Source organism: Dermacentor variabilis, chromosome 2, assembly GCF_050947875.1.
Source record: "Dermacentor variabilis isolate Ectoservices chromosome 2, ASM5094787v1, whole genome shotgun sequence".
NCBI classification, from domain to species: Eukaryota; Metazoa; Arthropoda; class Arachnida; order Ixodida; family Ixodidae; genus Dermacentor; species Dermacentor variabilis.
Window position 1 is genome coordinate 206,241,332 of NC_134569.1, and position 12,199 is coordinate 206,253,530.

General features: G+C 50.9%; 1 protein-coding gene across 1 annotated transcript in view; it reads right to left on the bottom strand.

Moving 5' to 3' along the window:
- Positions 1-435: 435 nt before the first annotated feature.
- The window catches only part of LOC142573060 (insulin-like growth factor-binding protein-related protein 1), a 42,647-nt gene continuing 30,883 nt past the window's right edge, over positions 436-12,199 (bottom strand). The window contains exons 2-3 of the mRNA XM_075682570.1: positions 3,198-3,341; positions 436-688 (exon numbers count right to left, since the gene is read on the bottom strand). Of these exons, the coding sequence (XP_075538685.1) occupies positions 516-688; positions 3,198-3,341 (317 nt within the window). The 3' untranslated portion in view covers positions 436-515. The remainder of the gene's footprint in view (positions 689-3,197; positions 3,342-12,199) is intronic.

Sequence of the window (12,199 nt, forward strand, 5' to 3'; positions counted from 1 at the left end):
AGTTTTATCTCTTGGTGCAACCTCTGCTTCAGCACTAGTTCTTTTTTTTTTTTGCGTGAGTATCGACCTTTCGTAAATTGCACATAATTTCTCGACAGTAGTCTCCTTATAACGGTCTCACGTGACCACTGCAACAATCTCGCAGTGCATCATCGTCTCTCCTGTCTGCGATCCGCGGCAATGTGTATCTTTTCTTCTTCTTCCTTTTTGTGTGTTTGTGTGGAAGGTGACACGCGATGCCATGCTACAACGCGTGAAGAAGATTAAGAATGAGCGGCTTTGGTCTCTGAAGTATAGTCTATACAGTCACATTACGACACCGAAAGCATTTGTGACAGTGAACCGTGTCAGAACAGTATATACTCGAGAAACGAGACACGCGGCACTTTTACGTAGACGAAACAAAAACAAATAAAAAAAGACACACGAACGAAGTGAACGAGGCGCGACTGTGCAATCGTGTATACGTAACAAAAAAGCTGAGTCAACAAAAAAGACAAAAGAAAAGAGCCTCTCTACGGCAGCACGTTGAGCTTGGCGGAGGCCGACGCCTCTCCGTTCTCGTTGGCCCCCACGCACCAGTAGGTGGCCGTGTCCTCGGGGAGCAGATCGAGCAGCTGCAGCCAGCTGGTCACCTCGAAGCTGTCCGGTCCGCCGCGGCTCTGCACGCTGATGCGAGAGCTGTCCGCTGCGAGGAGAGAGAGAGAAGGACAGAGTTTGCAACTTCGCATGCGGCGTTCTCGTCGCGGCTGAGAAATTCGCGGCTTTGAATCGCAGCCAATGAGGCGTTGGCTCCGAACTTGCGGACCGCTTTCTCTTTAATTTCTATTCGATTCCGTTTAGTCGGTCGCTCGTATCATCGGGCGCTCGTATGATGCGTGAATGGAAACTTGAATGGCCACCGTGCCCCCCGAGATAGCACCAGCGTGCCTTATCGATATCGCAGTTGACGATACCACAGGAGCGCGCTGGTCGAGGTTCTTTGTGCGATATTTCGCGGACGGGCTTCCTCCTTCCCGGCGCTAATCGCAGCTGCCAAGAACAGAGTGCCTTGGAAGGGGGTTATGCTTAAAGTGTGGGGTGGGTTATAATTATTATTATTATTACTATTATGTGGGGTGGGTGGGTTAAAGCGGGTTATAAGGGGTGTACAGCTTGCGCACTTCTAGTCTTTATTATTTGGGTCTATGTATTTGTGTTTTATGCATTTTACACTTACCTAATGTATTTTCTGTTCGTGCGCTCCGTTATGTAATATGCAAGTTATGTGCTGATGTATTCCCAGTCCTTATGCAGTATCCTTTACAAGAGGTCTCTAATATTAAAGCGAATAGAAGCAAAGGGGCGCTATAGTAACACTAATTGAATCTCGAGCGGTGGCCATTATATATATTCTAGTTTTCTCTCATTTGGCGGAAAAAGGGATGACCGGAGAAAATGAAGGCCACACTTGCCTTTCTCGAATTTTTGCGCCGGAGCCTGCTCCTGTACACCAGAGCGACGTAATAGTTATCGCGGTTTTTTTCTAGATATTTCGGCCGTCTTGGAGCATGAAAATATTTCCATCACTTGCTAAAATAATTAAGTTAAATCTTCGGTTCTTTCAGAATGCATGCATTGTATTCCTTCTATGGTGATAAATAATTAACCAGCTCACGCGTAGACGCTCTCAAAATACATGCCGTCACTGCGAGGTGTTTCAGGAACTAAGTGCTTTATATAGCAGGTGACCTCAGGGGCGGCGGCGTCACCCTATTTCATTTTTGCGTATTTTCAATGCTTATACCGCGCTTCCTCTTACGGTAAGTGCGCTATTTCGGAGGTGCATGTAATTTGCCAATACAGTCTAACAACAAATCGCTCTTTAGTGTCCCTTGAAGGTACCGTTAAAGAGCACGTAAGTAGTGGCTGCGACGTCGATATGCGACGGTTCTGACGACGTTGGCATGCTCACGGTCTTTGTCAAAGTTCCGGACCCGCTGCTCGCGTAACTGGGCCTGTCGCTGGAGCGTGTATAGTCAGGATTCTGTAGAGTCTCAATACTCGCAGCTCCTCTGTCTTCAGGGCTCCGGAACGCTAAGCGTTGTAAAGGGGTCGGAGACACAGGCACGTGATTCGTGGGATCGGTATAAGAAGCAGTCACGTGCCCACCACTGTGCCAGTGCCGGTGCGAATGTCTGCAGTGACATTTATTCACAAATTTGGGTAAGGTCTGTCCTCGACGCCACTGGTAAATAGGTGATTTCAGTTTGACTCCATATGACTGTATCCGTTACATTAGAGAAAACACCCGTGTACTTAGATTTATGTGCGCTTTAAAGAACCCCAGGTGGTCCAAATTTCCGCAGTCCCCCACTATGGCGTGCCTCGTAATCAGAAAGTGGTTTTGGCACGTAAAACCCCATAACTTAATTTTTAATCCGTTATATTAGAGCGCAGCTGTATAGGCGCCCGTTCATGGGCCCGTTCACGTTGCTGTGCTCGTTCGCTCGGACGAAACCGAGCGAACGAGCACAGCAAAGGATCAAAGAACCAACGCGGAGCTCAGCGGGTGATGAAAGACGGCGATAGCGAAGAGAGCGCAAGGAGGAAAGTGGAGGAGGAGAGTATGGCGAAAGTGTGAGAAGAAAAGCGTGGTGCCGCTCGGGACAGGCTCTGCGGCGACGATGGCTACGAGATGGCGCCAAAGTAGCGCGCGTTGTCTGTTCATCGATGACGCCGCAGATCACATGTATGGAAGCAAAGCGGTCTGTCTGCGGCGTCTGCTGTGAATCGCGCCCACGCGCTGCCTCTCGCGATCTCCAGATCAGTGCGGCAGTCGCGCCACACTTCGCTCCATTCGCAACGTGTCGCACGAGACAGATTGTGCGCTCCAGCCAATATATCGCGAATTGAAAACATGTATAGAGTTGCGCTCAAATTTCGCATTAGGGAGTATCGTAATCGTCAGTGAATCCTTTCACTATACCAACGTTTTGTCCCTTTTGTGCTAATTTACGCCATCATGTGCACTTGTGGAAAGCCAGTTGCGCATTGTGGTACCTAAATGTCATTGAAGTGCCGAGTATTCGCACCTGCACCAGCCCCACGTTCGCAACGGTGGAGCGTTTCATCGACGAGGCCGCTCCTTGTAACGAGCTTCGCGAAGGGCGAGCGCGTCCCACTTTATGTGAACACACACTCTAATGTATACTCACTGGGCAGTGCCTTGAGTGGTCCGTCTCCGTGGTCGACGCGCCACTCGATGGTGGGCACCGGGAAGCCAGTCACCTCACACGTCATGGCGGCCCGGCCTCCCGTCCGGTTGCGGGTGTTCTCGGGAGCGGTCACCACGCGGGGCGCTGCGCACAGAAAAAGGAGAAGAAAACGGACAAGCTCCAATCGGCTGTCGCAAGGAAAGAGAGCTATAGACCTCAGACTCTGCCCAGGCGGCGCTGCGGAAAAAGCCGTCACCAGCGCCCCCATCGGAGCCTTGGCGCAAACTGAGTAGTGCAAGGAGAGCTGTCCGCAAGCGAAGGTGCATTGGCCACAATGGACCCTTCTCTTTCGTTTGTGTTGAGGCACGGTTTCCTAAAAATCAAGGACCTGGAAAGCTTCTTCCGCCCATCCACGCTTCGGAAAGGAAGCTCAGCAGAGCGAAGTACTTGTACAATATAAAATAAAGTCTCAAGTGTTATTTCGGCGTGCTGCAACTCGCAAGTACAGAGAGCATCAGGTTTGTCTGTATGCATATCAGCATAAAAATCTAAGCATTTCAAAATGGCTCATATTGAATATGTCCTGAACACAAGACTTAAGTATCTCCTATATTTTTGTGTATTTTATCGTAATGTTTAGTCTCGCAATTATTTACAGAGAGTATCCTTTCATAACCTTTTCCAGGGCAGCAAACAGCGTGAGATCATAACGAAAGAAGCTTCCTACAGTGCCTACGCGCTGCATCTTTCTTTCTCGCAGGAGCTACAGCATCGCCCGTACCTTAATTTGAACTTTTCGCAGACGCTTCGAGCAACAAGCGCGCACAAATAAATGTAAATACACACGACATTCTTTTTCTTTACATATGTGCGTTACTTCGCAATTACTCGTCCAGTGCTCCTACAGCAACTTCATTGCTCACATTTGAAAAACGCAGTCGAGCAGGCTCAGCACATTGCGAAGCGTGCTTGTATCGGCGCAGGACATACAAAATACCGAAAGTAGAAATGAGCTCGCGATACAACGATGCTCTAGAACAGGACTTTGAATTCATAAATGAACCAAAATGTTTGGTTAAGCTGACCTGCCAAATCTCTCCGTTCCACTTGTTGAATCAGGCGGAGGCGGACGTGTTAAAAGGTGGAGATATCGATGGCACAGGACGGTTCGCAACGTTGTCTTTTTCAGTTACCAACGAAGTGGCGGCTGCAAATTCTTGAGTTCTCGCTTGGTTACCACGGTCCTCCGTCATGGCTAGGCAACACAATTACAGAAGAACAAAATTGTCGCACTTTCTCATGCGAGCCGCTGTGTTGTGGGGAATGCAAGTAATCCGATTACCTAACAGGTTGAACGGTCCGTATCCAGCGCTCTCGCCTTTCCCCTTCATACGATCGCGATGGAAATCGGTAAAACTGAACGTTGTTATTCCGTCCTTCACGTTCATGGCAATTCACAACACAACAGTAGCGTCGATTGCGGCGTTTCTTCGTAGCGCGCGGAGCTAATGCGGTTGCCGTCGTTTCCGCCATCACTCTGAAAAGTGAGCCAGCAAGCGCTTTATGGCAGTTCGGCGGCGCGTCCGACTAGCGTAGAAATCCATAGCTCTCTGTCTGGGTGGTAAATGCGCAAAACACTCGCAATATGGACCAAAATCTAGTTAAATTGTTGTTTCGCCGTCGCTAGCTGCATAGGCAACTTAGCAAGGGAGTCGGGCTTCGCACTACTCAATTACTGCCTCTTCGCACCGGCAGGTGGCGCTACGCGTCTTACAAAACTCCAGAGCCTGACGTCCATAGCGGAGGCGTACCACAATTTAGAAACATACAGCTATACGACTATAGGAGCTCATTATGCAACTACGCGTGGATGTTACTGCCGCTACAGAAACCCGATTCATAGGGGGCGATCAATGGCCCTAAGACAACAGTCCAAAGAGCCCCGAGTTCTCGACACATTTCTGCCCGGAAAAGTTATATGCAGCGGAAAGAAAGGATGCAGCTTTTGAAGTCTTGCAGGGTAGCGTCAGGACCTCCTCAACACACCATCGTAGAGGCATTCGAGAGAGGACGTCTCCTTTATACAAAAAGCACAAACACATACGGTACTCGCACCACAGTATACGCATTATACAGGGTCTGTACTGAAATTAAGGAGACAGAGTATAGAAAATGTACTGTATTTGACAAAATAGTTCGATACACCTGGTATTGTTCGGATTAAGAACCTTGGACATCGGCACAGCTAGCCTAGGGGGTTTCCCGCTGTTTGTAGGCGTCTTGGAAGTCATGTTCTTGAATCTCATTGAGCACCTTCGTTGCAGCCATTTGAACGTCTTCGGCGGTGTCGTATCGGTGTCCTTTCAACGCACGTTTCATTCTCGGAAGCAGCAACAAGTCACGGGGAGAGAGGTCGGGGCTCTATGGTGGCTGGGCGAAGCGTGGTTTTTCCTTACCCGGTCTAAAACTCTCTGACAGCGGACTACATGTGCGATGGAGCGCGTTGTCGCGGTACAGAACCCATGATGTCGCGATCTCTCGACACACGCGCAGGGACGCGTTGTCTCCGTCTCTGGGAAACTTTCGCGTAGAAGCACGCATTCACCGTCGTCCCGGAGGGAACAAATTCCTTGTGGACGATTCCCTTATACCGTCACGGAACACGATTGGGGGACTTGCTCAGTTTAACGCAAAACTTCACCGAGTAGCGCTGTCCCAGCGTTAGCTCCATTGTTGTCGTAGCTCAGCGACGATACAGGGGTGCACCGTCAAGCGTGCCCACTCGTTTCTCCTGCTCGACTGAGCTCGTCGCGTTGTGAAGCTGACGATTTCTCCCCTTCTCCCCCTCTCCCCCACGGTTGTCCCGATTAACTCCACCTGCGCGCAACGCCACAACCTGTCTCCTTGCTTTCAGCACATACCCTGTATTAACATGTACCCAGGTTCCCCCCACTTGTAGAAACTGTGGAACCTATCCATAAAATAAACACGCCTTGTGGGAACTGCCCCTGCAACTTTAGCTCGTCCAGCTTCTATTGCTTTGTTATATGAACAACGGTTATTATCCACCGGCGATGGTGCGGGCAGAGCGCCGCTCGGACCGCTGACGAAATGCGACAATGTATACATTATGAGCATCGGAATAGAATTATTACGTTATCCCGGTCCAGGTTTCATTTATCTTGGTAACAGAAAATCTAGCGACCATACATCGAGGCCCCTCCGTCAAAGAAGGCGTGAACTTTGTGCGCTTCGGTGAACAGCTTGTCGATTTACAATGCGCCAACTCTGCGGCACAAATCTTGCGTGTGCAACAATTCGATCCTCAAACATTTCCGTTTTTAGGGAACTTTTATCATTGTCCAAGTATGCGTCGTCAATGTACGGTTCACCTGTAGCCGTTATTTCGAACCGTTCGTCCATATATGACTGCTGCGGGCTTGTAAAGGTGAGTCCCTCTTCGATACTCTGTTGTGCAATATGGCTCAAAATAACACAGTACGTGAGGAGAGAACCAAACCGAACGTAGACAGCATTCCCTTCGTCTTTGGTGCCGCGGTGTCGGCCTACGTATCACTGACACGTCTTCGTTGCCATGACGTGGACAACCGGCGCATAGAATTCAGAACGTCAATTATAAGCAGTGCCTGTATTGAATGCATTTCGAAACAAGAGAGGCAAACGAAACACAATCTAAAATCGTTAGTGGCAAGAAACGTTTGCCCACAGGAAAAGTTTCGGCACGGACGCGTTGGTGTGAGCCCTGTATCAAGCTGGAAATGTCTGGCACAGCCAGTTGCGACGGCGATATTACATTTCCCTCCGACTCCCCGTGTTCTGTTTGGCATGACACATTTTTCTAACAAAAGCGTTAGATGTTCTGCTCAAACCTCTGGAAGGACTTCGCTGACCACATCGTGTATGCACATGGCGTTACCAGATTTATTTCTTCATTTTTTTTGGGGGGGGGGACGCGAAAGCCCTTAAACTTCGTAAAGTAGCGACACTTTCCTCCTCCGCCTTCACTCCTCGTTTGTCCTCTCTGTCACGCTTCCTCCTCGACCGTGGCGCCGCCTACAGTGCTCGAGCGTAGCAACGGCACCAACATGCACTCCTCGCCCCTCCGTAGACGCTTATCGAGCAAAAGTGGCGATGATGCACGGCGCGAAGGCCCACGTGATGCTATTAGGCCAATAGCAGCGCGGCGTCGGCCTCGGCCAGAGCGCGCGAGGAGGAGGCCGCATTCTTCAAAGCGTGGCAGTACTTTACGAAGTTTAAGGGGTTTTAGGGCACGCACTTGACCGGGGAGGAAACGGGAGGTTGATAAGGGGGGCGGGGGGGGGGTGAGGGGGCACGTGCCCAGTGTGCCGCCTCCTCGCTACGCCACTGTGCACAATTTATTCACTTACGTTTCCGAACATGCATGATGGTTAAGGCGCACGCCAAATCAGCCAACTCGGAGCATCGCGCATGTAACTGGCTCCTCTAACACAAGACACCGAGGCCAAACCTGCACAAGCCGTGGTTATAGTAACGCGTTCGTAATTGCGAACGTGCCCTCGATGCGGCTTGTCGGCCGACCCTGCCAATTAATTAACGCGAAGGGCCGCGTATGCGCGCGCCTCGGCGTGTCACCCTCGGCGTGGGCTTCATCTTCCAAGGCGCGCGACTTGTTATCTCTGAAGGGAGCGCATCGCGGCGGCGTCTTGTGTCCTTGGCCACGAAGGCCTGCCTCGCCAGCGTCTCGTAACGCGATCCTGAGCCGCTGCCTCCTCCTCCTCTTCCTCGCCGCTCCCCTTACACGTCGGCAGCGCAGAGAACTGGGCGCCGGCCGACCCACGCAAGAACGCACGTATACCGAACGACCGAACCCGTGCAGACGGCGCCTCAGCTAGACCCGCCGTGCACCGCCAAGAACAAGGCGCGCCGCCATGTGGCCGGAAACTGCTCCGTTCCCCGCATGGCATGTTCTCGTCAGTTGGGTGCATTGAGGTGCAAGCATGGCAGGGTTCCGCGAAGCGGGCGAAAAGACTGCCGAGAGCTCCGTGTTATTATTAGCGGGTGCGCGAGCTTTGTGCTGTACTATCACTTGATGAGGGCCTAAGCCCACCACGTAAAACGAAAGAAATAAAGAAGTCCGAGAGTCCTCCGGAAAGACAATGAGCGTCGTGCGATTGCTGGCAAACAATGACGCGGATGACACCAAGAACGCAGTATGCCACAGCGCGATTTCTCGGCGTAGCCGCTCACGAGATCTGGACGCCAGTCACCCCCCCAGGTTACTGCGAGTTCCACCCTGGCTGCTGCTAATAGGGCTGGTGGCGACGCCACCTTGAAGTTCCCAGAGCTCACTGTGACGCCATAGATTTTTGACGGCGTTTGTCCGGGCCTTTAGCCGTTTTGTGCCGGCAAAAATGAATTACACTGTATTCTAAAAGAGCCGAAGACTTAACTTCGCAAGTTTCAGTAACATCTACTGCGCCACAAAGGCTCGCCAATATGGGAAGATACTTTGAAATCCGTGACATCTCACTGACACATAGGCCGACGCTAGCGTTTCGGCGTGGAATTGGTGAAATGGAAGTCTGGCGTTATTTTCCCTTCTTTTAGTCAACCCATATTACAGCGAAATGATGGAAAAGAACGTTTCGAATGAATACTTTGTCAGCTCAAATTGATTTAGCGTTGCCTTAGTGTTCCTTCCAGTGGAGAAAGGAGAGTACAGCTTTTTTGTTTTCAACTCCTACTGTGAGCTGCCGGATCACAAATAACGATGACCGTACAAGACATGAGCTAGGCACACAGGCGATGTGAGCAGAGCCTTCAACAGGAGGCGGTCTTCAACAGGTGCCGCGTCTGAGATGCGCTTGCAACGAAGACGCAGACTTGCACAGCGGACCAGCATATGTTTACAAAATGTGTTATCACGGTATTTCGTCATTACAAACGGAAAGAACGAAGCTCGTGCAGCTACATAAGTATAGCTATAGCTGCTAAACAGGAATATACGTATACTGTTATAAGCTGTGAAGCGTGTGAATCAGTGAAGCAGCAGAGGATGCATGAAATGGGACATATATGTCGCATGCGTTGGTAGTAAACGGTGCGCAATTGCCACTTAATTTTCTGATGCGTAACCGCTGGAGCCACGGGTTTATTCAACGGCGAGGCATTAGTCGCAGCGCCACGTGGTACAAATGGAGCGCTCCGTCCCCATCCATCCACGCCCGACGCATCCGACATGAGTGCCCGCGTGCTGTCGCCGACTCCTTGATGAAATTAGCAGCTGCGATCAAATTTATGCCCCCCCCCCCCTACAACGTCGATTCCATCTCGCTATTGCACTTCCGAACTTGTTTACGTCACAAGGCTACCGTGTACTGGTCCCAATCAATCAATCGACGCCGACTAATAGCGGTTCTCCTTTCTCGTACTCCGAAGCCATGCCCAGAATTTTGCCCAGCCAGTGCAACAGCTGGTTCCGTGTTCTTTATTTTTTCTCTCTGCATTCGCCTGCCGAATCTCCGCTCCCGGAATAGACGCGTGCAGCGGCGGCTGCCTCTCCAGACTCCGCCGCGCGGCCGTGTGTTTATCGTGGAGAAGAAACGACGGCGGAAGAGCGCGGACGCGAAGGGCCTCGGTCGGCGAGCCCGCCTGCAAGCTGCCCTTCGCGCGCGGTTCTCCGCCACCCGCAATAAATATACACGCAAGCACCGCGCTCGTCGGCCACGCCGCAACACGAGCCGCTAAGAACCCTCAGACAGCGCGTGTTGAGGAATATTCCGCTCTACGACGCCGCGCTGCACCCCTGCAGCAGGCTCTGCGGCTCGTCGCACGCAGAATCCAGAGGAGAAAGGGGCGCCCTTATTGCACGTCGAACACGGCGGTGGCACGTCTGGTCCATCCGTAGGATAACTGCGCTATATAAGAGCGCTGCGACACCTTAGCACGCCTTCCTGCGTGTCATATGACCACGCAATACAGTGAAGAGGGGGCAGCGCGAATGATGCGCAACGCGATTGACAGTCTGGGCGGAATTGAGTTCTGGGGTTCTGCGTGCCAAAACTACGATTTGTTTATGAGGCACGCCGTAGTGGGGGACTCCGGATTAATTTTGACTACCAGGGGATCTTCAACGTGCCCCCAATGCACAGGACACGGGCGTTCTTTTTTTTTTTTTTTTCGTTTCGTCTTCATCGAAATGGTGCCGCCGCGGCCGGGATTTGATCCCGCGACCTCGTGGTTAGCAGCGCAAAATGATATATATTCGCTAAGCCACCTAGGTGAGTCGACAGACTGGGCAGTCGCTCGCTATCAGAAAACGCACGGTTCCAGGCTGGTGCTCCTCTAGGTAACTTCTATAGCAGAAGGCTATATATGCGTATGCGTGCTCTGATAAAGTTCCTGAGGCTCGTATAGCCTTATATTAGTTATAGAATTTGAGAACGCTCCCTGAGGTCACTGGATTGCATACGCGCTTTCTTGTGCTCCCTTGTCCTCTCTTTCTATCCCCTTACTAGCTCCTCTCGTGCAGGATATAGAAATACCTCTGCATAGATTTCCTATGTAGGACCTTTCTCTATGACTGCTCCGTAGAGAAATTCATGCCCATAATAGTGTTCTGAGATACCTGCAAGTGAAACCCTGCAACACCCGACACAAGATGGAATTCCATTTTTCGAAAGAAAAAGAAAAAAAAAACTCACGAACGGGTTAGATTGAAAGGGCCTGTTCGAGCACTTGCGCGCTTTTATTGGATATGACCAAACATGATACAAGCACAATTAAACTTCGTTTACCTGTTTCTTTTTCTCAAAGAACGACGTAAAACAACGTACTATCCGGAAAGACGTAACATCCGATAACGCTTGCGGCTGCGTTACTGAAGAGACAAGACTACTATCAAACGAAACCCTATTAATATGAAGCCAACAAACCATTGAAGAAGCGCTCAGAAAAGTTTGCTATCGATGCCTGTGTGTTAGATTTGTGGCGATGTTCGGGTGTGTCTGCTACAGCGACGAAGATGACGAAGTCGCAGTGGTGTGGTGCCGTTCGCTCGGTCGCCATCTTGTTTGTTGGCGGCCCACGATTTCCCAGCGGCGACTGACCTGCGTGTTCATGTTACACTTTCTGAATATATATTTTGTCTGTCTATGATCACCGATTGCATAGCTTATTCCCTACAAGTAGTTACCATGGACGCTTCGCGAACCGCAACCTTCTGCAGCTGAGATACACCCGCCTCGATTCAGCTGCGACGCTTAAAGGGCCCCTCACCAGGTCTGGTCATTTTGAGCTGACAAGCGCAGAGTATACAATGCGCGCAAACGATCGTGTTTGCAAAGAATTACATCGCTACGCGCCGCGGAAAAGTATGAAATTTCAATCGGAGCGCCGTTTTCCGTTTCTCTCGCGGCGACCGCGCTCAAAGCCGGACGGTGATGTCATCGTGTCCCTGTGCCTACGTGCTCGTGTCCGCAGTGTGAAGTCGCTCGTAGTGACACGTGAGTTCGATCATTATTCAAGGCAACATCTGCTATTTGTGTGATCTGTTACTTGAATTGACGAATTGAATTTTAGAGAAATAATGAAACACACAAACGGAATATCTGCGTGTTTTCTGTTTTACTTCGCACAGAAGGAAGAGAGATGTACTTCCGCTTCGTCTGCTTGTTCCCACGGTTATGCAGTCACGTGCGCAAGTACCGAAACTATGCCATTTTATATCGTGTTCCAGCGCGTGATCTTGCTCTGCGATGCGCTTGTTCTGCCTCAGTATTCGTGTAGTACTGAATTATACCGCTAACAATGTGTCCTTGTGCACAGCGCGCAAAATCGTGGGCTGCGCGAACGAGAGAACAGCTCGCGCGCGGCGCCGTCAGCGGAAGTGCGCAGCGCCGAAAAACAAAAAGCCAGGAGAAAGAAAAATGAAGGCGGGGCCTGTGACGTATGCGTCACGCGATCCTCGAGGTTCGGTATGGGAGAACGCAGGGAAGGAA